The 26238-nt window shown below is 44.8% G+C and overlaps 1 protein-coding gene across 5 annotated transcripts in view; it reads left to right on the forward strand.

Moving 5' to 3' along the window:
- Nucleotides 1-26238, forward strand: part of KANSL1 (KAT8 regulatory NSL complex subunit 1) — a 232729-nt gene that overhangs the window by 33407 nt on the left and 173084 nt on the right. For all 5 annotated transcript variants that reach the window (XM_053263249.1, XM_053263248.1, XM_053263247.1 and 2 more), the window contains one exon: nucleotides 357-1740. In XM_053263249.1, the coding sequence (XP_053119224.1) occupies nucleotides 440-1740 (1301 nt within the window). In that variant the 5' untranslated portion in view covers nucleotides 357-439. The remainder of the gene's footprint in view (nucleotides 1-356; nucleotides 1741-26238) is intronic.

A 26238-nucleotide genomic window follows, 5' to 3' on the forward strand; every position in this document is an offset into this window, starting at 1 on the left:
ATGCAGCACTGGGCTACTTGCATAATGTGGAATTCCTCAACATGTTTGGGATTTTTCTTCTCTCCTATTGTATCTTCTTCTGGTCAATGCATTTACCTAGTATCTGTCCTTTCTTTACTACATGACAGTTGTGCTTACAACTGTGTTATCTTTTAGTTTTCCACCTGCTCACAATGCTTTCTGCTTTGTGTATCTTTCCACTGGGACTTGGGGGTGATCAGTAGGGAATGGGAAGGGTGTATCATATGCAGCTCATGGCTTCTCAGAAAATGTATCATGATTTGCAGCTATCTTGCTATTGTAGCTGCATTGGTTCTGTACCTTTTTAAAAAGTTTTCGCTTTGTTTCTTTTTTAGGCTGCCCTCTGGCGAGGCAGTAGGAGACAGCAGAGCTGGCCTCTGCAACGGAGGAGGTTGGACTTCCCTTCTCTCTGTGCTGAATGGCTACTATGGCGCCCGCTCTCACTGACGCAGCAGCTGAAGCTCACCACATCCGGTTCAAACTGGCTCCCCCATCCTCCGCCCTGTCTCCTAGCAGTGCCGAAAACAACGGCAACGCCAACAATATCCTTGTCGCTACCAACGGCACCAAAAGGAAAGCTGAGGATTCCAGCCTAGATTTCCGAAATAACCCTACAAAGGAAGAGCTGGGAAAGCTGCAGCCCCTAGTGGCATCTTACCGCTGCTCGGATGTAACATCTGTTCCTCCAAAGGAGTCTTTGAAACTGCAAGGGGTCTTCAACAAACAGACGGTTCTTAAATCTCACTCTCTTCAATCCTTCTTGAAGACTAGTGATCGGTTGGGGAGGCAACCGGTGTTGGAGTTTTCCTTGGAAAACCTGAAGACCATGAGTACTAGTAGTCAAACACCTCTGCCGCAAGCACCTGTCAATGGCTTAGCTAAAAAATTGGTGAAGAGTAACAGTTCTGATCATGAAAACTCTGCTTCGCTTAATGGTGGAAAGCGTGCTCCTCCTTCTGCCACCCTCCAGGACGTTGATTCTAATAGCCCAGGAGGCTCTGATTTGGGGGATCTGAAATCGGGTCTGACCAATTGCACTCTTCCACACAGAAGCCTTGATGCAGAGCATACAGCTTCACTTAGCAATAATGGCACTGCAAATAAACATACCCTCAGTTCCCCAGAGCAGCAGCATGGACTTGAAGGGGGCAGTGGCGAAAACAGGCTGTTACTATTATCTGGTGCGTTGGCTCGTTCTGATCTTGGGAGCAGTAGACCAGATGATCAGAAGATCTCTCTGCCAAACAACTCTTTCAGTGTCCTTGATTCAGATATGAGGACAAGGGTACTGTTGCGACGGCAGGCAGACATTGAGAATCGTGCTCGCAGGCTGCAAAAGCGCTTGCAAGTAGTGCAGGCCAAACAAGTAGAGCGACACATCCAGCATCAGCTGGGTGGCTTCTTGGAGAAAACTCTGAGCAGGTTGCCAGCTTTGGACTCTTTGAGGCACCGGAGTCAGCTGATGCTGACCCGTAAGGCAGAAGCAGCTTTGAGAAAAGCTGCAAGTGAGGCAAGTACTTCAGAAGGACTAAGCAGCTTCTTAAAAAGTGACTCCATCTCAGAAGAACTAGAGAGGTTTACTGCCAGTGGGATGGCTAACCTGCGTTCCTGTGAGCAAGCATTTGACTCTGATGTCACAGACAGCAGCTCGGGTGGGGAGTCTGATATTGAAGAGGAGGAACTGACCAAAGCAGACACTGAACAGCATCATGTACCACTGTGAGTAGAACCAGGCATAGATATTTTGAGTGGGAAATGTGTGATACTGATAAATATTCACATTTAGATCTTATAAGTCTACCTACCCTTAAGTCACTGTTTAGCGGTATATAAATATTTGTCATCATAGTTGTAGTAGGTAACAATTTATAATGGCTCTCCTACTATAGGGAGGATTAATTAATTAATTAATTAATTAATTAATTAATTAAAATATTTATACCTTGCTCCTTCAGTGCATTACTGCTCTGGGCGGCTCACAACATTAGTAAAATAGATACGTTAATAAAGTTAATTAAAGTTAATTAAAGTTAACTTAATACAGTTAAACAAGTGAAAAGACCAGGCTGAAACCACATTTAAATCTACAAATGTTTTGAAAGTTTTATTAATAACATTTAAAGAACCTACCAGATCACTAACACCAGGTTAGTTATCACGAGGAATAATAATCTCTCTCCATCTTTGATTGCAATTTTAGATATGAAAATGATTGGAAAACATCATCCAGTCCCATTAATTTGCTTTTCACTGAAGGGAACCCCAAACCCTTTCCCCTATCCACTCCTGTCTACTTCAGCTCCCTTGTCTTTCTGTTTTTAGATATTCAGAATTGTTTACCTGGAATTATTTAGATGAATGGTTGTTTTAAAAACCCAAGTTGTTTGGAATAAGTGTTAACTTTGCAAGTTGCTTATAAAAGACAAAGAAGAGGCTGTAATCTAAATTGTGTATGTAGTTGTGTTTAGTAATGGAGCTCTAACACTGACTTTCCTACTGTAACAATGAGAAACTCTCTGTGTATAACTCCTTTGGTATTTGACTGAGTTTGCAGGAGTGAAGTTCTCCTTGTTAGAAGACTTGAGTTTTTGCTGGTGTATTTTGTACCTAATGGAGCAGCGGAGAAGTAAGTTGCCTAGGGAGCAAGAGGTTGCTGGTTTGAATCCCCACTGGTATGTTTCCCAGATTATGGGAAAAACCTATATTGGGCAGCAGCATTATAGAAAGATGCTGAAAGGCATCATCTCATACTGCGCGGGAGAAGGCAATGGTAAACCCCTCCTGTATTCTACCAAAGAAAACCAGATGTCTCTGTGGTCGCCAGGAGTCAACACCGACTCGACGGCACAACTTTACCTTTATAGCATTCTATCCCTGGTTGGCGAGGGTGTGGAAATTGAGGCCTTTCTCTGATGAGTTGGGTATCTGTGCCTGAAATTGTTTTGAGATGCAAATACTCTTTAGTGCACAAATGTCTTCAAGATCTAAATCTTGTTTGACAGACAAAACTATACAAGTCTTGCAGTGAAATGGGAGGGGAAGGAACAAAAAGATGGTGCTGACTGAAAGAGCAGAAGGTGGTTATGTGGAGTTGAAATAGAAACCAGAAGGCAGAAGATGACTGAAGTAATGGTTCTGGAGCAATAACTGGTTATGTTGAAAGCAGCAGGAACGTTTAACAACATATTCTGCCCACCCACCCCCCATTCAATTTTTTCCCTCTTTGGAAATTTTAAGTAGGTGTTGCTGGCTGGTCTTTACAGCAGGGTAATTGGACCAACATTCTCTGAAACGAACATTTAAAAACCATCTGTCATGAGTCTGTGACAGTGCACATCACTGCCCTGGGTCAGCTGGAGACAGTATCTTAATATTATTTAGTGAATGAGGTATGCTAGAGTTGTAGAATGGAAAGAGCCTCACCCCTGCTTTTATTGGTGTCTTGTAATAACTTAATTGGGGTGTGACGGTCTGGTCATTAGTTGAAAGTTGCATGGTCTCTGGGAACTGGTCTGTCCTCTCTGTGTGTGCATGCAGTTGAACAGGAGAACCAGCAATATTGGGTGTCTCAAAATGGATCCAGCCTTCTAGGATAGTGGTGAGCAGACTTCTGCCTTGCAGGATCTATACTTAAAAAACCAAATCCTTTGCCTTGGGTTCATCAGCCAGTGTCAGTCACTAAATGGCAGTTTGGTGGTGGAGCCAGTCATAAAATGGTGGTTCAGGAAGCAGAGCCCATAGGGGTCTCAGAATTTCAGCTTGGCTTACTAGTTGAGCATTTCTCTCTCTCTCTCTCTCTCACACACACACACACACACTCACACACACACACACACACACACACACACACACACACACACACACTCTGTCCCCCAAGCATACTTGTAGCACCCCTCCCCAGGGTGTAGGAGAGGAGAGCTGGTCTTGTGGTAGCAAGCATGACTTGTCCCCTTAGCTAAGCAGGGTCCGCCCTGGTTGCAAATGAATGGAAGACTTGATGTGTGAGCACTGCAAGATATTCCCCTCAGGGGATGGAGCCACTCTGGGAAGAGCAGAAGGTTCCAAGTTCCCTCCCTGGTGTCTCCAAGATAGGACTGAGAGAGATTCCTGCCTGCAATCTTGGAGAAGCCGCTGCCAGTCTGTGTAGACAATAGTGAGCGAGATGGACCTATGGTCTGACTCAGTATATGTCAGCTTCCTATGTTCCTGTGTTCAGTATTAACATACTCTGACTAGGTAGCCAATGATTAATTTATGCTAGCCAGTGGGATTGCACCAAAAATGCTGCTGAGTACATGCAGAATGCCGTTCCCTTTCCACTGTGTAAGTGCAGCCTGCCTCTTCTGAAACATAACTGAGAAAAAGACTTTCTCTTCCCCCAGAAATCCAGTCCTGTTTTTTTTCAACTCTCATCCATAATCTCTCCACGACAAAAATACTGCTTTCCCCTTCCCCTAACACACCCGCTCTCTTGTTGTGGGCCAGCGGTTCACTTTTTACACGTACCCAGACAAGGGCATTACTTGTGTTGCAGCATGGTCCAGCAAGAACCTATTTCTCCTCATCAGAGCTAAAAAGGCTAGCTAATTCAATGAGGCTGTTCTCACGATCGGCCAAAAGCGGGCTAAGGGAGCCTAGCCCACTTTTGGGCGGTCGTGTACTGCAACAGGAGCTGCGCGGCTCCTGGCAGCAAACCTCCCAAACTACTACTCCCCTTAGATGAGGTTAACAGAGCGAGTGCTCCGTTAACCTCATCTTTTTGATTGTGCATTACATGCGCGGCGATACACGAGTAGACCCCTGACTGGGAGGTTGCAAGCAGCCTCCTAGGCTCGGGAGTCTCTCCAGGATGCCCTGCTCACTTGCGCGGGGCATCCTGGGTCTTCTGGGAGGCCATGCGGCGCCCAGTCGCCACAGCTCCCACCAGTTCCGTGATGGAGCTGGCAGTCATATGGGCGGCTGATCCGGCCGCCCAGGGCTGTCTCTTGATTGACTGTGGGGAGAGCAGGCTAAGCCTGCTCTCCCTGCAAACCCCCTTACGGCTCTTCACACTGATCGTGTGAAGAGCCTGAGTCCACGTCTTAGGTTTTTGTGTCAGCCCACATTTCCAACAGTTGCTGTGTTCTTGAAGTGTGTTTTCCCCCTTTCTTAATTAGTTTTGGGAGGACAACATGGAGGGAGTTTGTGCAGAACACACACGCCCCCCCCCGCCCCCGTTTCTGGGCTAGAAACTCTGCTTCATAGAGCCCAATTTATCATTCAGCAACATGAAGTTCACATAATCCCATCCACAAGAAAAATCTTGCTGTTCAGATTATTTATATTTAAAATTTATATCCCACTTTTTTCTCTGGGGTAACTCAAGGTGGCTTACAGTTACATGAACTCAGCAAAAAAAAAATTTTTTTTAAAGAAAAGCATAAAACCAGAGGAGAAGAAAAAGAATCAACACTATAGATAGCCAGGAATAATTTAAAATGCCCATGCAAACAGAGTAGTTTTCTGGCAAACAGAGTATTGATTATAGCTTGGGAGGAATTCCCTAAGGCAGGGGTGTCGACCCTTTAAACTTGACTTCCCGGGAACCCGTTTTATGTGTTAGCGTTGCTTTTTTGCGTTCTCTGTGATGTGCGCATTAGAATTGCCTGGCAACACCAGAATAGAAAGTAGAGGAGGAACATTAAGCATTACATCTACTTGCCCATGCTGGAAACAGCCTTCCAGCATCTTCTGTGAATCTGCCAGGTTTTGTTGTTGAGGGGCAGGAGAGCGAGCATGCACACACACCCCATGTGCCTTGGGCTGATGGGAGGCCAGATGTGTGTGGATGTGCATTCACTGCTGGAGCCAAAGCACTCAGAACTGCTGCTGCTTCCACCTTTGGCCTAGCATTAGGAGAAGCCCTTCCTCTCCTTCCCCCCCCCCCCCCATATTATTTCTCTAGTTGGGCTTTTGCAGAAGAACACATAACGTAACTAGAGAGCACATACTGCAGCCACCCACCCACACTTGGTTTTTCCAGCTCTCATCCAGCAGCAGTAAGGAAGTTCTTTCTCTTGCTAGAGAGGGAAGGGACTATTTATTTATTTTTATTTATTTAACATATTTTTATACTGCCCAAAGCTCACGTCTTGGGGTGGTTTACAACAAAGCAAACAAAGAAACTGGAAAAGTTAAAACATTAGTTAAAATAAGTAACAAAAATTAAAATATCAGTTAAAACGAAGTAAATGATACAGCAAAAGTTAAAACACTGCAATAGTTCAAATTGCCACAAGCAAGAAGGCAAATCGATTCACAAGTCTCTTGCCAGCAAGAAGTACTATCCTCCACTCACATTGGGATCCAACTGATCGACCAAACGCATATCAATAGCACAGTAAGAATAAAATGAGATTCAAAAGTGCAGGTAGAATAATACTGTGCTAAGTTGCATGTATAGCATAAGATATGAAGGTTACAACATATTGTTAAGGAATTCAGAGCACACAAAGAGATGGGGAAGGAAACCATGTGAGAGAAGCAGGGGTGCAGAGCAGAGGGCAGAAGATACACAAAGGGAACAGCATGTACTTGAGCACAGGTCAGTCGGTCATGCATGTGCAGCAAGGGACTCATTGGTGCTTGTTGAGACTTGTGTGTGCACCTGCTGCTGCCTTACTCACATGCAAAGAGCTCCTCTGCTCTGCTTTCACTGTAGAGAGCACCAACCATGTCTTGCTGTGGAGAATGGGAGATGTCCTGCTTCTTCCACCATGCCACATTGGGAGATGAGGAGAAAGCTAGTTAAGCTCCTTACTGTCGCTAGCAGAGACTGGAAGGATCAGCCAGGAACAAGAGAGAGAAGCCAGGCTAAGTAGCCCCTCATAAGGTGTCTCCTGCCCAGAACCACCACAGTCTTTCGTCAGCTGCCACAGCGTGTGCTTTGTCAGACTACCTCCAGCGTTCCTACCCTAATTCTAGGGCCTGCTCATAAAGGAAATATTTTTTTAAAAAATGAGAATTGAAGGTCCTGAGGAAAGGAGGTGAGACAGATTATGAACTGAATTATTTGAGGCCTTGAGATGCATCGTACCATTTCTTTATAATATGATGCCAATTAAAACACCCTGCATGTTTTGGATAGTAAGTTCAAATATCTTTGTCTACAACTTTAGACTGTTTACCATTCTTGTAAATTTTGGAAAATTATGAGTATATTTGTAAATTTACAGGATCTACAAATTCGGTAAATAATGGGGAAAGTGTATTTCTATCTTCAGTGATTTTGAATAAAGCTAGTGGAAGTCGTAGTGGTTAGAGAGAAGTCTGACAAAAGCTAAATGTCTTGTCCCCAGCATTGGGGCCTTTGCAGAAGCTTTGCTGACACATGATGTAATTATATCCTTTACTGTCTGTAGAATTTATGTTGCAAATTGGAAAGGCTGTGTCTGCTGCCAGTGTCCATACTTCTGACAGCTAGGCTAGTGCACATAGCATGATGTAATATAATTCTGTAGGTTATGCCACTCCTGGATTTGACTGCCTTTTGTAGCAAATGACCTCCTTTGGTACCAGCCCAAATGCTTTTTGCCATTCACAACCTGCATGTGTGTGTAGAGATAGATGTTGACTTATGGAAAAAGTATTGCTGTGTTGAATGCTGTTTTGGCATTATGTTTTACATAATGTATAATATATATTATGGTTCAAGATTTTTTTTTTTAGTTTAATTTTTTTAATAAACAATGTCATCTCATTGTTTAAAAATTTGACACCCATACATATGGAATAAAAATGGCTAGAACTTTTTCTGACAACAAAGCCTGGGTCCCAAGTCTCTTCTCATTGGCAGGTGTGAGTCCGAATTGCCTGCTGATTGTGTTAGAGGCAGAAGAGTGCTAGACTCTTGGTAATAGTATTCAGTTTCTGATCTGTTTTCATCTGTTTGATCTTGTGCTGTTTTGGAAATGATGCAGTTTGTGCACATATGCATGCATGTATGTTATCCCAAACCTGTTCTGATTGCCAGGGCTTTTAGTAAGGGTGAAAGCTCTAATCTGTAGATTAATCAACTGAAACTTTAGTTGGAACTTATTTTTAATCAGTGATGGCAAATGTCAGTGGATTGCACATCTACTTAAGGGCACACTTGTTTGCTTTTGTGTTGGGGTTTCTGTTTTGGAGGCTATTATGTTTCTGATATTATTGAAATAGAGAATGGAAAAAATTGAGATGGCTGTTCTTTTTAACTGTAAATATAGCTTTTGTTAGAATGTAGATTGTCTCTCAGTGCTATAGAAATTTCATCTTTAATCAATTGGTTTAAATCCAGATGATCCAACTGAAAGTTCTTTAGTTAGTAGAGTGCAATTTGATTCACCACTGCATCGATTTAGGTTGAATTGGGGATTATTAGCAAATTTGACTCCAAATGGAATCACCCTCAAAGTAGAGGGTCTGATTCGGGATCAAGGAAAATCACCCCTGATTTGACAGCAAATAGATTCGGGTGATTTGTGTGCGATTTTGAGGTCTATTTTGCTGGAAAAATGGGCTTCAAAGTGGTACTTTTCTGCCTGGGGAGAGCTGGTCTACCAACTGGAATCCAATTAGACCTGTCCTCCAACGTGGGCTGATGTGCTAAGTCCGGAGCGGAGGGCTGGTCCATGCTTCAATCCCTGTAGGTAGACCAGCTCTTCCTGGGGGGAAAGTGCCATTTTGAGGCACTTGAGGCAACTGAGTTGGACTGGTGGCAGGAACCTACTTTTCAACTAGAGAATAGTTGGTGAGATTCACACTTAGAGATGAAGCAAGTTCAGTGATCAGCTGAAGGAAGTAGATCTTGATGTCCAAGGAGGCAGGGGAGAGGGCAGTGTCTTGGAGAGCAGAGGGTTATAGTGCACAGATTGAAGGAGAATAGTCCTAGTAACCATAGGTCATGAAACATTCAGGCCAAGGATTAATCTGATCTAGAACAATTCATTCATGCCACCTTGCTATGAAAGAAAAAGTTAGAGCATTGACCAGCCTTATATGCTGGAGCTGAATGATATGGATGTATAATCCCATGGTGGCCAGCATCTGACAGTTCTGAAGCCTTTTAAGATCTGAATTTTGTGACAGTTGTTTATCCCCCATATTCTTGTACCTGAAAGAGATCATTGCCGTGTGACATAGTCTTAGGTGATTGAAGGACTTTACTTGATGGCATTGAACTTGTCTTGTGCCTCACTTCCTTTAAAGGTTTGTCATGAGACTGAGAATTATGTTCAGCATATTACTGTGATAACTGTAATACTTATTAGACTGCACCACATCCATTCAGAAGCTGTAATGATTTGAATAGTTTCAAACAAATCATTAAAGCTAACTTAAATACTATATTCTGTGCTGTTGGGAGAACAGCTGAGACATTGAGAGCCAATTAGATGTGATTGGAGCAGCCATATGCATGTCTACCCTGCTTCATGTTAAAAGCAAGGAGGAGGTAACTTTAATGTAAACCGCCCTGAGCCTTTTGGAAGGGCGGTATAAAAGTTTTAATAATAAATAAATAAATAAATAAACTTTCTTTAACCGTAAATAATTACACAGGTGAGGGAAGTGAAACCCTCCATTGTTTTGCCATGCTGTGCTCTATTGTTTCACGCACTCTTCCCCCTATCCCAGGTGTCTCACATCTAGTACATGTGGCTGTCCTACTTCAAATAGTTTGGAGGGCGTGGGGTGGGAAGAGAGTTAGAGACAATAGAGAGGACTAGAATGGGGTGAGGAGGGAGGACTAAAGTATGCAACTAGTTAGAGTGAAAGCAGTGTCTCCTTTTAGCTGTGAGTTTCTAACCCTGAAGCTTGCTGAGATGCATGTGATAATTACTGGACTGGGTGGGGGGAGCCCAAATTCTCATTGGGTTGAGTTCTTAAAAATATGTATTAAGGGCTGGTAGAATCTACCTCCCCACCCTGATTTTTGAATAAGAAGATATTTCCTCCCCTGTGTTGGAGCTGCTCATTGATGGGTTGTACAGTGAGCATACTCAAGACAGGACTGGATTTTTACAAGGCTAGCTTCCTGTCCTGTCCCAGTTCCCGTCCTGTCTACTTGAGCTTGCAGGACACTGAAAGAGCTCTTCAGCACAAGAATGTTTCAAATGCCCATATCAGCATGTTTGTTCTCATACTCAAGATTTCGAGGTTTTAATGACCAAAGCAAGAGGGGCTATCAATGTGGTACCTACAGAGGTAGCACAAAATGTGGTTGATTTAAATCATAATGTTTTTCCCTCAGCAGCCTCTTCTTCGACCATGGTGCCTTTCCCTTCCCTTTTCCGGAAGGTTATGATGGCAGAGTGGCATCAACCAGCATCCTCCAAACTGGTGGTTAGTTCCCCTAAGAAGCTTTATGCACTCAACACTGAGGTTATTTCCTTACTGGCTACGTCACGGGTGGATGCGTCGGTGGCACAAATGGTGTCTGGTTCTAGTTTAAACGTAGAAGGGCAAGATCAGTTGATGTTTCCTGAAGACAGGAAGTATGATAGACTATAAAAAAAAAGTTCCAGAGGCCTCCGCTACAGTGGTTAAGGCAGCCACTACTAATTCCATTTTTTTTCAGGGGCCTCCATCCTATGGGCTATGGAGCTTATCACTCTGGTCCTGCCTTAGAATGTTAAGCTGTGCAAGGGCATCAATAAGATGGCGTTGATGGCTGACTCTAGCTTGGACTGTATTCAGCAGGCATTCAGAGCTATGGCATCAGGGGTCGCGGTTCAATGGGCCCTCTGGCTCAAATCTTGGCAGGTAGACTCTTTAAGTCCAAGATGGCGCTTACCTCCTCTCCCTTTACGAGGACTAATCTCTTCGGCCTGACCTTGAATCCTGTCTTAGTTGAAACAAAAGATAAAAGGAAAGCCATGGCTTCTCCTAGAAAGGATTTTTGAAGGCCCTTTCACCCCTACTCTACCTCGTTTCATGCCCATAGACAGTACCAAGGAGGACAAGCTAGAGAGTTTTGCAACAATAATTTCAGAGGATACAGGCGGTTTCAAAACCTACAATACCAGTGCTCAGTCTCCCAAAAAACAATGATGTAGCTCAGATGGGGGGGCAGACTCCTGGACTTTGCCCCCATCTGGAAGACCACCACCCAGGATCAGTGGGTGTTGGATATAATTTACAATGGATACTCCCTTGACCTAATGACTGCTCCACCAGAATTTTTCCGTATTTCCTCAAAGTCAAACAAGCCAGAAAAGCACCTGAGACTGATGCAAGCCATTCATCAAATGGAGCAGATTTGAGCAATAGAACAAGTACCATAGACAGAAACATATTGCAGTGTTTATTCACTGTTATTTTTTGTGCCTAAAAAGGATGGTTTGTGGAGAGCAGTGTTGGACCTCAAGCGTTTGAACAAGTATATACGGAAGAGGAAATTCAGAACAGAGTGACTGCGAATCATCAAACAGGCAATCCTTCCAGGGACTACTTGGCCTCAGTAGATCTGACCGAGGCATACCTTCATGTGCTGATCAATCCATTCTACCGAAGATTTCTTCAATATTGTTATTATTATTATTATTTATATTATTATTATTAATATTATTAATATTAATATTTGATTTCTATACTGCCCTTCAAAAATGGTGCAGGGTGGTTTACACAGAGAAATAACAAACAAATAAGATGGCTTCCTGTCCCCAAAGGGCTTACAATCTAAAAAGAAACATAAGATAGACACCAGCAACAGTCATTGGAGGTACTGTGCTGGAGGTGGATAGGGCCAGTTACTCTCTCCCTGCTAAATAGAGAATCAGCATGCTAAAAGGTGCCTCTTCTACAAGTTAACAGATTTTCCTACAACGGGCTCCATTACCAATACAGAACTCTTCCGTTTGGCCTGTCCTCAGCACCTTGGCCTTCACAAAGATCATGGTCACAGTCATGGCACATCTGTGCCTACAGTGGTGCAAATTTACTCTTTTTTTAGATGATCTGCTGATCCAAGCCTCCTCTCAAGAACAGGCACAAGAGGCACTGGGCCTGACACTGCAGTGCCTAGAGAATCATGGGTTCGTTGTCAATGTGGACAAGAGCCATCTTTTTTCATCACACGTTCTTCAGCACCCTGGGAGCAGTGTTCCATACAGATCAAGGCCTGATCTACCTTCCAGAGGAGAGTAAAGATTGCGACTATCATTCAACCACCTCTGCAGTCTCCGTCAGTGGACTTAATGCTCCTGGCACAGATAATGTACACCATGGACAAGGTGGTACTCACACCATGGACAAGGTGGCACTCAGGTCTGCTGCAGTGGCTCCTTCCCCTTCAGGATCAAATAAATTGGCAGGATCAAATCCATTGGCAAGTCCACCTAACCTGAACCTCTATCTTCTATCGGCATGTGCCTCTTGTCCCACAAGGTGCTATTTCTGATTGCCATCACATTGGCTAGAAGAGTATCAGAGTTGGGGGCTTTATTGGTACGCAAGGAACTGTGCATTTTCCAGAAGGATTCGGTTACTCTCAAGTTAGATTCTATCTTCACGTGGAAAGTAAATACAGTTTTCTCCCTCGAAGTAGGAGGTCACGGCTCACAATGGGTAATCTTCTGCTCCTTGCTCCAGATAGACAGGAAATCTCAGGTGCTTTAGATAAGTGATGGTCCGTCCCCTTCTCCAAGCATTCCCAGGTGCACTTCCCCAGTTCCTTCCTGTCTTAGCTCCTGAATAGACGCACCTGGGCAGGCTCCTGCCCAGGCCACCTTTTCTACTTCTTTGGTCGGTGAGCCTTTCCCCCCCCCTTAACTTGCATGGATCTTTCTCAAGCAGGGGATACCCTACAGGGATCCCTCTCAGAGAGCACTGGTGGGGAGGATCAAAGGGAGGTAAAGAAAAAAATCATAAAACCAGCGGGCATACCACATGGTCAGGGGAAGAAGAAAAAGAACCCCTCATAAGGGAAGAGAAAGGAGATTCAGAGTAAAGCTGGGGGGAGGAATCATTCTACTCTGCCTGCTCTGCGGCAGAGTGAAAGAATCCTGATTCAGGCTGCCTGCAGCAACTCACTGCGGCTGCCAGGAGACCGGGGAGCACACGTGGTTGGCGGGCTGGCAGTGGAGAGTGAGTTCCTTCTCCCGGTCCAGTTAAGGGCAACCTGTGGCCAGAGCATTCCACACCACCAAGCGAGTCACTTCGAACACAGGTATGACCATTCCTCACTCCCCACTCGACACCAGGTAAGTGTCGCGTTCAGGGACTCAGAGCAATTGCAGGAGAGAGCACAATGGGTACGGGAAATGATGGCCGAAGAGATGAGGGCTAACGCCAAAGCACTCTCACGCTCTGTTAAGGAGGCGGTGGCCAGGGAGATGAGAAGAATCTCTATTCTCCCTCAAGATGCTTCACCCCAGCCCGCAACTGGGAGAGCACGGAATAGATCATCATCATCCGAGGACAGCCCTGAAAAGGCACCCCCCCCCCCGCAGCCATACAGTAAGGCGCAGGCGTTCCTCGGAGGGCACCAGTGCTGGCAGGTGAAGTTCTAGAGCAAGCCAAACGGGGATGAGCAGGGAGGGGACCATCCCCACACCAGCAGTACCCAGGCCAAGCGATGCTTCTAGCAGTAGACACGCCTCCGAACCTATCTTTAATCTGGAGGGCCGCAGTGAGCCTGAGGAGTCACTCAAGGAAGAGGGGGAGTGCTCTGAGGAAGAGACCCCTCAGAGCCCAAGTCCCATCCTGAGATTATTCTCTCAGGATACTTATGAGGTGATGTTACCCAAAGCTAAGAGGGTCATTAATGCTGCAGCCCCTCAACCGGAGGCACAGGACACATCAGGCCAGCTGGCATTGGATGTGTTCCCTGTAGCTGGGCACCATCGCCTCATGGTTCCCTTCCTGACTCTGTTCTGGAATACCATGTGGGCTGAATGGGTTAATCCCACAGCTACCAGGCACACAAGTTCGTTCCCTAAGAGGTTCTATATCCTCCCCGACGAGGCTATGGCGGAGATCGCGGTGCCCAAAATAGATCCACCCGTAGTGGCCTTGGTATCGGTGGAAATTGTGAGTAGGGAAGGAGATGAACAACTTAAGGGCCTAGAGGATAGGAAAGCGGAGGCTCTCCTACGCAAGGCCCACGAGGCTTCGGCCGGCTCCATCAGAGCCTCGGCCTCCACCTCCGTCATGGCACGGGCATCTTTTTGTCTCTTTTCTCCCATCTTCACTAGGCCGCAAGGCTTCCAAGACTACCTTGTCCGGATGGATAAGGTCATGCATCATGTTGGCATACTGGATTCTTAACTTACCAATTCCAGGAGGAATGTTAGCGCACTCTATCCTCAGCACAGCAGCATCGGCTGCTTTTTCAGCTCACGTACCTCTTTTCGACATTTGCAGGATGGCCACATGGGCTTCTATAATGCTGTTTATACATCACTATAAAATTTCATCACTTGCTGTTGATCAGGTGGCTTTGGGCCGCAGGGTGTTGCAGCAGGTAGTATATAAGTACATCCTTCCCCACCTACTGTTTAGTCATTTTGCTTGGGCATGTCCCGTCAATGAGGAGCTCCAGCACAGAGGGGCAAGGAGCATTGGTCTTTCTGTGAACAATTCTTTTTCCTTTGTCTGGAGCGCCTCATGCCCACCTGGATATATAAAAGGGGAATGGTTAGGTTGAGAGTGGAGTCAGTTCCCAGGGTTCCTAGATTTTTAGGACATACCTTTTAATTGTCCATACATTGTTCTGGTATTAACTAATTGTATTATGTTTCTAGTTGGTATTTTCCTTGTTTTCTCTTCTGCCGTCTTGGCAAGTTACTCTTTTCAGAGTGCTGCTCGTCGCTTCAGTCCCGAAACTGGGATAGGACGCCCTCCGGCGGCAGGAAGCTAGCCTTGTAAAAATCCAGTCCTGTCTTGAGCATACTCATACAACCCGTCAGTGAGGAGCTCCAGACACAGAGGAAAAGACCAATGTTACTTTCTTGCACTTTTAAATGGAAAGGTGTGCAAGCCATGTAACTGCCTGTAACTAAAATATGCAACTGAATGCAACACTCCTACTCATAATACACTTTGAACACGGCTAAGTAAGTCGACTACTTCTGTGTTAGAGAAATCTTCATAACATGCAGGTGTATGTCTGTTTTTGGCTGCTTTAAGCCTTCCCTTTTCTCCTCTAGCAAATAAGGTTAGGGTATACTAGTTCAGTGCAGTGCTGAATTTGATTTCCAGTTTGTAAAGTAGATGGTTTTTCTTGGCAAAGTTGGATGAAAACCAGCGTATGTTCTGAAGTGTAGGGGAAGTGATTCAAATGCTCATTTGCTGCATTCGGTTTTCAGGGTTGAGAACTTTTTGTTTCCTCCTTGGTCAGAGCAGGGTAACTTTAGTAGAAATTCTGTATCAAAGCAAGGGTGAAAGCACCAGACTTAAAAATGACTGACTTTATTCCTTGTATGGTATAGAAAACATGATTTGGCCTGATGTCACACTGATGGCTTTAAAGAGAGAACTGTTTTAGACAAGAAGCTATTGGGCAGGAGAAGAACTTTTCTAGATTGAATTGAAAGCCTTAATTAATGTGAAGGCTGCAGGAGCCTGGGGCTAGTTTAATTATAAGGTCTTGGAAAGTTGAACAGAATTTTGGCACAGTTTGGGAAATATAAAGCATTGAAATATGACTAAAATGCCTTTTCAATAAGTCAGATAAAGTTCCTCCTCTTGGCCAAATATGCTGATGCACTGTCACCATTTTCAATATATTTGTGGTCATTAGGGCATTGTGGACATAATCTACCCAACATTTAGCATCTTTAAGTGCAGTTTTATTTCATTGAGAGTTAAACATGTGCTTAACTCACCCACTCAAATGATCCTTTGGCTGGATCATGTCCTTTAATTGTTGGTCTTTTTCCCTGTGAACTAAGAATACTTCTTTAGTACTTCGTCACTTTACTGGCTTTCATAGCAACATAAAGGGTATACGAGAATAACCTCAGCATGCCGAAATCTTTGCAAGGCTTAAGAGTCTGTGATAGGAGCCAGGCGGAAGAGAAAATCCACTTGTTGATCTTTGCAGCAATCAAAGTGTCTGTCTCCAGACCCAGTTGAAAAAAACTAGGTGCTATAGTTGACTGCCTGGATTTCTGTACACCTCATAATAACAAGCTTGTGCTTTAATTTATATCAGAACTTTGGGCGTAAATGATTATTGAAGGCAGGCTGTAATAGAGGTTTATGTTGTAGGTGGCTTTCTCTTGTAGGTGCAGAGCAGTGTTAAAGTACTCTGTGAATGTTTTTAATATAACTCTGTGTTAGCTGAAAGGTAGTTGTCATTGTCAGGAACCAAGATAACATTCGGTAGTTCTTGTATGGTATATCTGAGACTTGCAAGTAGGCTAAAGCGATGAGGTATGTCTGGAGTCTATTTCTGGGGCCAAACAATTGATGTGGTTGAAGAAGCTTGGAGGGGAAGTTGGATTGAGTATACCTTGGTTGAAAGGCCAAGGCACCTGACCTGCTGGTAAATGGACCCAAGTAGAATATCAGATCACTAGTATTTTTAAGCCCGTTAAAATAACGGGCGCTAGTAGGCCGGCCCTGCTGCCGCCGTTTCTCTCCCTTCCGGGTTGGGTCCGGCCCCGTCGCCGCCGTCTCTTCCTTTCCTGCAGCTGGGCCGGACCCGCCGCCGCCGCCTCTCCCTTTCCTGCGGCCGGGCCGGTCCCGCCGCTGCCTCCATTCCCCTCCCTGCAGCCGGTCCAATCCCGCCGCCATCGCCTTTCCCTTTCCTGCGGTTGGGCCGGACCCGCCGCCACCGTTTCTCCCCTCCCCGCGGCAGGGCCGGTCCCACCACCGCCTCTGCCCTCCCCGCAGCCCGGCCGGTCCCGCGGGCGCCGCCTCCAGCCTCCCTGCGGCTGGGCGACCAACCGGCCAACATGGCCGCCTGGTGCCTGCGGTCGTGTCTCCCTCGGCGTGTTGCCCAGAACAGCCGAGGGAGACACAGACGCAGACACCAGAGACACGGACGCACACCCTGGGTTCTTATTATATACGTAGGATTGATCCGGCCCAGAAGCTGTTACATGGAGCTCAGCCACTCAGAACTTTGGGCTGGGAACCAATTAGAATGCGAGAAATCCTTAAAGGAATAAGAAACATGGGAAAGCCCCCCACCCCCAAACTGATGTTCAGTCTCATTTATGGGTATGTACCTTTGCAGAGCCAGATATGAACTTTCTAGGCCTGTAGCAGGGAGCTCCCACTTGTACCCATTCCCTTTTAAGAAGGAGGTTTTAAACTGTTTGAACATTATAAGCTTCAGGGTGTGTCACGTGAGTTGTATTATTGGGCCATCCTGGTCAGTATTGTTTATACTTACTGAGAGCAGCTCTCCAGGGTTTTTACATGGGCTTTTCTCAGACCTGATTGGAGATGCTGGGATTGTTTTTTCCTCCTTTCAGGATTATGAGTGAGATGAATAATTTTCCCAAGGTGACTGCAGTTGTGTCCAATACAATTCCATATGTCACATGGAACCAGTTGTTTGACTCTACAGAGCTGGAGTATAAACCCTGATCTTGTTAAATTTCAGATTGAGTCTTCTAATCTGGGTTGTGCCACACCTGCATTTTGTGCAGCACAGTTCAGATACTTGGTACAATGCCTAGTGTGTTTAGTAGTAAGTTGGGATTTGAAGAGTTTGATTTTAGAATACTTGGGACCAAACAGCCCTTGCAACACTATGGGCAGTGCCAGTGTTGGGGGTCCAGCCAAATCGGGCTCTGGCTCAGGGCTAACCACCAAGACCTATATGGGGGTTTGGGTGCCAGGAAAAGGAAGCAGCAGCACTGTAAGTCCTTTGCATTGCCACTGCTTCTCCCACCTGCCTCTCCATTCACAGATGGGGACATCTCCAGGAAGATATAGCAATGCAGAGGACTCTGAGAGGGAGACCCATTCACTTGCGGTGAGGGGGAAAGAGCTGTCACTGAAAGTGGCAGCTTCTTCCTCCTCAGTGAATGGAGAAAGGAATGAAGCAGCTCCTTCCCTCACCCCCTGATGGTGAGGAGGAGGAGCTGCCGATGCCTCCCATTCATCAAGAGCTTACTGCTACCATTGTGTCCTCAGAGAGATGAGGTGGAAAATTCTCTGTGGAACATTTTCAATCTCTAGAATTTCTATTTGGCTAATTGAAAAACTTTTAATAATATGGTAGAGGTGTGTGTGTGTTTTGTTTTGTTTTTAACTGTATCATCAAGTCAGGTAACATCAGATCGCAATCTTGGGCATCAGAAAAATCTGCACTGTAATTTTTGAGAGAAAAGCCAATGCAAATTTTATGTAAATGAGGGAGACATTTGCAAGGGGAAATTCTCTGGACTTGTTGGTTCTGTTGAAGCTGATGCCTACTGATGTGGGGGCTGGTTTTATTCTGCCCTTTTCGGCGCTGGCATGTTTGGTGCTTCCAACATTTCCGTCAGTCTCAACCATGACCTCGGTCTCGACATCGATGTCGACGCCGGTGTTCCCGGTTCAGAGTCCTGCAGTTTCCCCTTCGACCTCCTCGATATCGATGGTCGATGCCGACATGGGTGTCCCGCACCGTATTCATCCGTCATCCCCGACGGCTACCGTCGTTCTTCAGCAGCATAAACTGCTGTCTCTTTTGCCTGCGAGAACGCCCTTAAAGTCACCTCTCACGCTTTTCGATACTGCTGATGACACCTTGTTGGATGACGGTACTGCTAAGTTCCTGTTGAGTGTTCTGGAATCTGCTACGAGTACCCTGCCGGGTTCTACGTTTCAGGGCTTCCTCATCCCGGGTTTGGGTACTGAGCTCGATGTCGAGGACGCTATGCCTCCGAAGATGCTTTTGGTGCCTCCAGTTAGAATTAGAGCCAAATCTTCTACCTGTATGGTGCCGACGACTGTACCGACAACTACTGCTCCATCTTTGAAACCACCGCCCTCCTTTGTGCCACCTTCTTTGGTGCTGCTGAGGGATCCTGTTCATGCCTATGGGTTCAAACAAACTATTTCTCCATCCGCATAGCTGGATTGGGCAGAGTTCCAATTGTGGAAAACTCAGCGTATGCTGCAGGGCCGCCGCCTTGTCAAATGCCATAGCAGGTGCCAAATGCCCAGCCTTTGGCACCACTGCCGCCTAGACCGTCTGCTGCACCTTTACTCCTCACTCAGTGTGCTCAGATAACAATGGCTCCTCCTACCACCCCTGCATTGCCATCGGAGCCACCTCTCCAGCCACCAGTCGCCCCTGTACCGCCGGGTCTGGACCTGCCCGCGAATCCCCCCCAGCATTGCTTGCGCCAGTGGAGCCTTTGGAATCTTTAGAAGAGGACTCGTATGATTCTTCAGAATTTTCTGATATGGAAACAGACTGTGACGGTGTTACACCCAGACATCCTTCCGATCCGCCTTTGGATGTGCCTTGGTGTCTTTCCACATCTCCCAACGAAGAGTTGAAATCATACACCAAAATGATTCAAGAAATGGCAGATGCGCTTGAACTTGTGATCAAACGTCCTGCTGCTGATCTTCAGGATGCTGTTTATAAGATGCTGGCAACTGTTCAGTCCTGAACCAATGCAGCTGGTTGCGTTGCCCATGTTGCTTGCCATCACCAAGACGGCCAAGACTTTGTGGAAAGTCTTACAAATGTCGGCTCCTACGTCAAAACGTTTAGAGACACTCTACTGTGTACAGGAAGATTGAAAACCTTTACATGCTTAAGCATTCCGTCCCAAACTCCCTAGTATTTGACTGCGCTTCCTCAAAGTCTGGCCATCGCCATGTTACCCCCTCTGACAAAGAGGGTAGGAAGCCCGATGTGTTTGGGCGGCATATTTATTTGTCTGCGAGTGTCTCCATTCACATAGTGAACTATGCGGCCTACATGGCCCACTACAGTTATGTGCTTTGGGACGCGTTTAGAAGTTAACTTACCACCTCTACTCCAGAAGAGCTGACTAAGAAGTTCTATGACATGCTTACGAAATGCGGAGATCTAACCCGCCAACTGCTAAGCACATATAAGCACTTGTACCCGTCTCTGTGGACCTTGCAACTCATGGCCTGGTTGGTCGGTTACTGAGAATATCCTTCACAACTCTCGGAGACCTTTCACCCGAAAAAGTTACGCGAGGAAGTGGAAGTGCATTACTAGCTATGTGAAGGACCATGGCTTTTGCCCATTGAAAACTTCTCCTACCAAGGTCCTACCTGTACTACCTAGAAACGTACAGCGACTATTTGGTGGACAGAGATGCAGTTTGTCTTGGTTAAAGGCAAGAATAAAGACCTCTCCGTCTCCAGGCAGCAGCTTTCCCACTGTTTGGTGGAACTTCTTTTTCTAACATACAAGATACAGAATCAAGTCTCCTAGGCTCATCAGAGCCCACTCTATGAGAGCGTATGCTTTTTCCATTGCACATATATCTGGCCTCCGCTTCAGAAACATCTGTCCTGCGGCCACCTGGTTGTTGCACCTACCTTTTTATCAAGCATTATGCTGTGGACTTACGTTTACCTGCTGAAGCCAATTTTGGGAGAGAAGTTCTCAAACGGGTTCTCCAATAATGGGTGAAAAGGCTGCACCCTCCACCGAGAGGAAAAGCTATCTAGTCACCCATTTCTCATGATGACAATAGATCACTTCCAGATAGACAGGTTGCTTACTTGTAACTTATGATCTGGAGGTGATCTGTTTTCAGTCATGAGACCCACCCGTACCTCCCCACTGCAGCTTTTTCAGCTCAAGACTGACTGACTTGCTTGTCCAATGGATCCACACTGTGGGCCTACACTATCATCAGATGGTTCTACAAGAAACTGAGATGAAATGGCACCCGGCTGCCGAGAAAAGCAAGGCATGTGCACAGCAGGGAGGGGCGCCAATGAGAAGCTAGTTAATCCATCCGTGAGGTCCCTGTGCAGGCGCAGTAACCCATTTCTCATGACTGACAACGGATCAGCTCCAGATCATAAGTTACAGGTAAGCATCCTGTCTCTCTTCCCAGAGCAGCTCCATCCCCTGAGGGGAATATCTTACAGTGCTCACACATCAAGTCTCCCATTCATATGCAACCAGTGTGGACCCTGCTTAGCTAAGGGAACAAGTCATGCTTGTTACCACAAGACCAGATCTCCTCTCGTATTATTTATTTATTTATTATTATTAATAAATTTATTTATTTATTTCTCTATGTAAACAGCTTTGGAAACTTTTGTTGAAAACTTCTGTTGAAAAAAACTTCTGTTGATATATAAGTAGTAGTAGTATAAATTTGCCAAAGGGGCTGATTATCCGTTAGGAAATGTAGTGGAAATTGTAGTTTCCCAAAGGAGGAGTCTTTCCTGTCAGTTGACAGTTTGATTTCTTTTTACCAGATGCATTTATTTAGCACCAGCAGTATGTGAAGTGTCACTTAGTACACAGAAGTGATTTTCTATAAGCTGTCTGAGACGAGGACTAAAGATGTACATGACAAAAGTGAAGGGGGAGGGTTGTGTTTTAATAAAGAGTAGTCAGAATGGAGATTTCAGGGTGTGTGTATGTATGATCAGCCATGGCTTCATAAACTATGTTGCTTGCTTTACAAAGAAAAGCTCTTTCAAGGACACTCTCAATGAGTAGCTGTAAATGGAGTAGTGCTATAAAGGGAAAAAGTATTTTTGATTTTTCAAATTAGAATTTGATAATTTAAATACTTTTGGATCAAGAATTTGAAGTGAAGTAAAATAAAAAACAGGACTGGGTAATAGAGTACCAAGCCACATACCATACAGAGATCTCAGTTACAATTAATCAACTGCTCCTGTCTCAGTTTGCATGCTGTGGCACAGAATCTTGCTACCTCAGCTGTAATTGCTGTATACTGGTCTGCCAGAACAAAGGAAGGATAATATTCTTCTGATTGACCTGGCATTTTTTCTTATAAGTGGTTCAATCCAGGCAATGTGAATGTCCCTATAATATAAACGGTATAAAAGCACGTGTGAGATGGACTTGATATTGCCTGAACTGCATGGATATAGCCGGTTCCTGAACGGTATTCTCTTAAATCTGCCGTCTAAAATGGCAGAAGGCAGGGCATTAAACCGTGCCAGCGAGAACACTCTCTTCTGATTTAGTGGTCAGATTTGTAAGGTACGCCACTGGCTGAGGGTAGTCTGAGAAACCAGCTGGAATGCTACTAAGGTTAACAAGAATTAAATCAGATTGCTTCTTCATATCCACAATATGTTGTTTAATAATTTATTTGGCGGCATCCTGTCCCAGTGAAAGTCGATATTGTGGAGAGAGGCCATATCTGCCCAATGTATCATGAAGGCTCTTACACCAATTAGAATGAAACTCCTCTTTCAATACTGGTGGGCCCATGCCCAGATGGCAAAAATATAATTTGAGTCAGTAATTAAATGTGTGAAGCCACCCCGGGCCTCAACTCTGGTTAGAACCACCTCTAAGCGTAGGATGGCATTTGAAACGCTTCTAGGCACCTGGAATATGGCACCAAGGAATCTAGACTGAACAACTTCCATGGGTTTGAAGTTGCAGGTGGAACAGCTCTGGACCCTGTATAGCATTTGTGCCAATGTTCTGGCCTGGTATACCTTGACAGCTGCTAGGATAAAATAGCCCCCTCTAGTATGGAATTTTTTTTAATATGACAGATGCACTCCTCTGTGCACTTGGTGCAGCATGTTCGCATTGTGTACTCCATGTACCATTTGTGTGGAAAACTATGCCCAAGTACGTATAGCTCCTAACCTGCTCAACCCTACTCCTGTTAATTTGCCATTTGTGTTCTTTTGGTCTTTTGAGTATTTATGACTAGAGACTCATCTTTGCAGAACTATGTAAGTCTTTGTAGCACTCTACTCATGCCAACCAATGCCCTCGATAGTATAGCCGCATCATTGGCATCAGGGTGGATTTGATTTAAATCAAATCTATTTAAATCACTAGTCAGTAAGACTAGATTTAAATCATGTTTTTTTACATAAAGACTCATTCTTGCTGGTATAATCTTAATATTGTCAACCAGATGAAGGTTTCATTTTTGGTCCTCTTCTAGATAGAAAAATTGCCCAAAATAATCTTACAGATACCTCTGGAAGAGCATGACATTGTGAATGGATTAATGGAATTCATTTATCAAAAAATTTAAACATTGCATAAATACAGCCTCATGCTACATAATTACATTAAAATAATCCTTATTTCATTATGAATAACCTTTGGACTATAATGTATCTTAAATAGCAAACTATCTTTAGATAGATTCCCCCCCCCCTCAAAAATCATTTTTTTAAAAAAATCGGATTTAAATTAAAAAATGGATTAAATAATTTTTTTAAAAAAAAAATCATTGATTTTTACCCACCCTGGTTGGCATAAAGTAGGATTGAGATAGGTCTGCCTGCTAGCTTAGGTGGATGAAAGTTGGGATTATCCAGAAGGGGAATTAAAAAATGTAGAAATTGAACAGAAAAGGAGCAAGGATACATCCTTGCTCAACCCCCTTCCGCGTGGCTACAGTTTCAGACAGCTGACTGTTATTATTGCACTTTGCTCTCAGTGAAATGTTTTCATATAGCATAAGGATGAGCAGGAGTAATCTTGGGTCTATGGAGGTTTTGGCCAGTTTGCTCTAGAATTGCGATCTAGGGATGGAGTCAAAAGCGGCTTTAAAATCAATAAATGCTGCATATAGAGAGAGGAAGAGGGTTTACCAGCATACTTTTCAGTTAGATGCCATAAAACCAGTCCCTGTTCCAATGTGGACTGTCCAACTCTGAACCCAGCCTGTTTGTCCCTAAGGATATTCTCTTGCTCTGCACCAATCCATAAGCTTGTTACAGAGATGTCTGGCATACATTTTACTAACTATGCTCAGCAAGCTTATTGGGTGATAGTTAGATAGATCGGAGCGTTGACCTTTCTTATAGATAGGGTCAATAGCTGCAGTACCCCATTCTTCCAGTATGCGAGCTACTTGATCAATATAAGAGAAAAGATTATATGATTTACCTGGGACACTAAGCTAACAATTTCTTGGGTGGTGACAGGAGACCAAGCAGGGAGTGAGTCTAAATGAAACAAAAGGGGTGTATCTCTGGTATAATCGGTTTATAATTCTGATTTAGGATGTCATGCAATTCTAGATTGTGCTTAAACCTTCTGCAGTAATGTGTTGTTGGTGATGAGTGTTGGGGTGTGCATATAGTGTTTCTTCTGTGAGCCACAGCACCATCTTGGAAGGAGAGCTCTATAGAAAAAGTGCTGGGAAGAGCTATGTTTCCCAGTGCTCTGTGTGCACCTTTTGAAGATGGCACTGGGGCTTAACTGGACTCAGTTTCTGTTAAAGGGCCCCCTCTGGTGATGGAGAGAGCACAGCACTGTGTGGACTTCAGTGTAGTGGAAAATAGCTCTAGTTTTTGCCAAACGTTTATTTTTTAACCAAAATGGTCCCTTATGGAAAAGTAGTGAAGATCATTGCCTTAATATATTCTGACTGAAAGCTGGAGGAGTGACTGGGATAATGGGAAATATTTTGGGAGGTGTCTGTTACCCCTTGAAGTCATCCCTATCTTGGGTTTAATCTTAAATTGACCTAGTTGCTGTGAAAAGTAGAGAAAGCTGATTAACTAGTCCCCCATTTTTTTAATATCCTCTTAGCTGTAGTGATTTATAAACAAAATGGCTACTTTAATATAAAGGAAGCACATGGATACCATACAATGTGACTCAAATGGAGATGTAAATAGTCTCAAGCACTAAATTAAATTTCCATATTGGAAACTTGTAGGAGTAAGCTGGGTGAGAGATTAGGTTATATCCTCTCAGGAACCTAATACGTTAAAGGGACGATAACTTTTTAAAATCTATCACAGGCAGTTAATTTTGCCAATCTTAAGACCTGCTGTCTCAGAATATTAGGTTTAAGGCCCAAGTGAACCATTTGCAGAGAAACTTGTCTTTCAGATGGTCCTCCTCTTAGCTGCAAGCAGTCCTCTCTCAGCTCAGGCCAGATTGTAATGGTATTCCAAGTAGGGATGTGCAATGAACCGGTTCGGAGGCCCTTTATGGGCCTCCGAATCCGTTCGAAGAACTGGCGGTTCCACTGGTTCGAAGGTGGTGGGGGTCTCCCTTTAAGAGCGGGGTGTGTGTGCACTTACCCCTCCCGCCGCTTTCCCCTCACTGGCATTGGTTTTTCAAGCAGCCCATCGGGGTGGCAGCATACCTCCCTGCCACCCCGTTGTCGTCCTCTTCCAAATATGACTGGAGGTTGCTGATGCACCCGTGCTGGCGTGTGCAGGCGCGCCAGCAACTTCCGGTCATATCCCGAAGAGGAGGGCAATGGGGCGGCGGGGAGATATGCTGCTACCCTGATGGGCTGCTTGAAAAACTAATGCCAGCAAGGGGAAAGCGGCGGGAGGGGTAAGTGCACCCTCCCCCCACTCTTAAAGGGAGACCCCTGCCGCCTCCGAACCGCCCCGCTGTGGTTCCGTGCACATCCCTAATTCCAAGTAGACTGGTAAATGTGTAATAGTTATTTCCATGATATTGCAAAGCTGTTTATTAATTCAAGAAAATGATAGGAGTAGGATTGGCTCTCCTGTTGCTCAACAGCTAGAGGACTACCTAATGCATGAGTGACACACATCACTCTCTTTGACAGGAGGATGGATTATTTCTTAGAGGTAACTATGGCTATATGAGTAGTAGGGCCATAGCAGGTCACAGCTTTTGCCTTGTGAACCTTCTTAGAGCTTTGGAGGGCAGCAGCGGCATTGAGAAGGCATATAAATGGTTTCTTGCAGAGTCCCAGACTGCTGACAGATATAACCAAACTATGTTGAATCTGACCATGTCCCAAGCTCATCTTGTTCTGTCTAAAGCAGCCAGCCTCTTGATTCTTTACTCAACAGATAACTGATATGTATTTATCTGCTGTCTCCTCCTGCTCTTTAATGCATTTTATTCCTTAAAAGCTTTTTAAAATCTGTGTTAATTTTAATTTTATTTGCTGCCTTGGACATTTATGCAAGTGGGAAGGCATAATAAAAAGTATAAAATAAGTGTTTATTTCCTTGAGAAATTAGTTTCCACACACTAATTAGAATGACCAGATCTCTCTCCCCCCCCCCCCCCCCAGCTTACACAGATTCTACTGTCATTGGTGTTGAGATGGACGAGTGTGTCTTTCTGGA

The sequence above is a fragment of the Hemicordylus capensis genome, chromosome 6, assembly GCF_027244095.1.
Source record: "Hemicordylus capensis ecotype Gifberg chromosome 6, rHemCap1.1.pri, whole genome shotgun sequence".
Classification (NCBI taxonomy): domain Eukaryota; kingdom Metazoa; phylum Chordata; class Lepidosauria; order Squamata; family Cordylidae; genus Hemicordylus; species Hemicordylus capensis.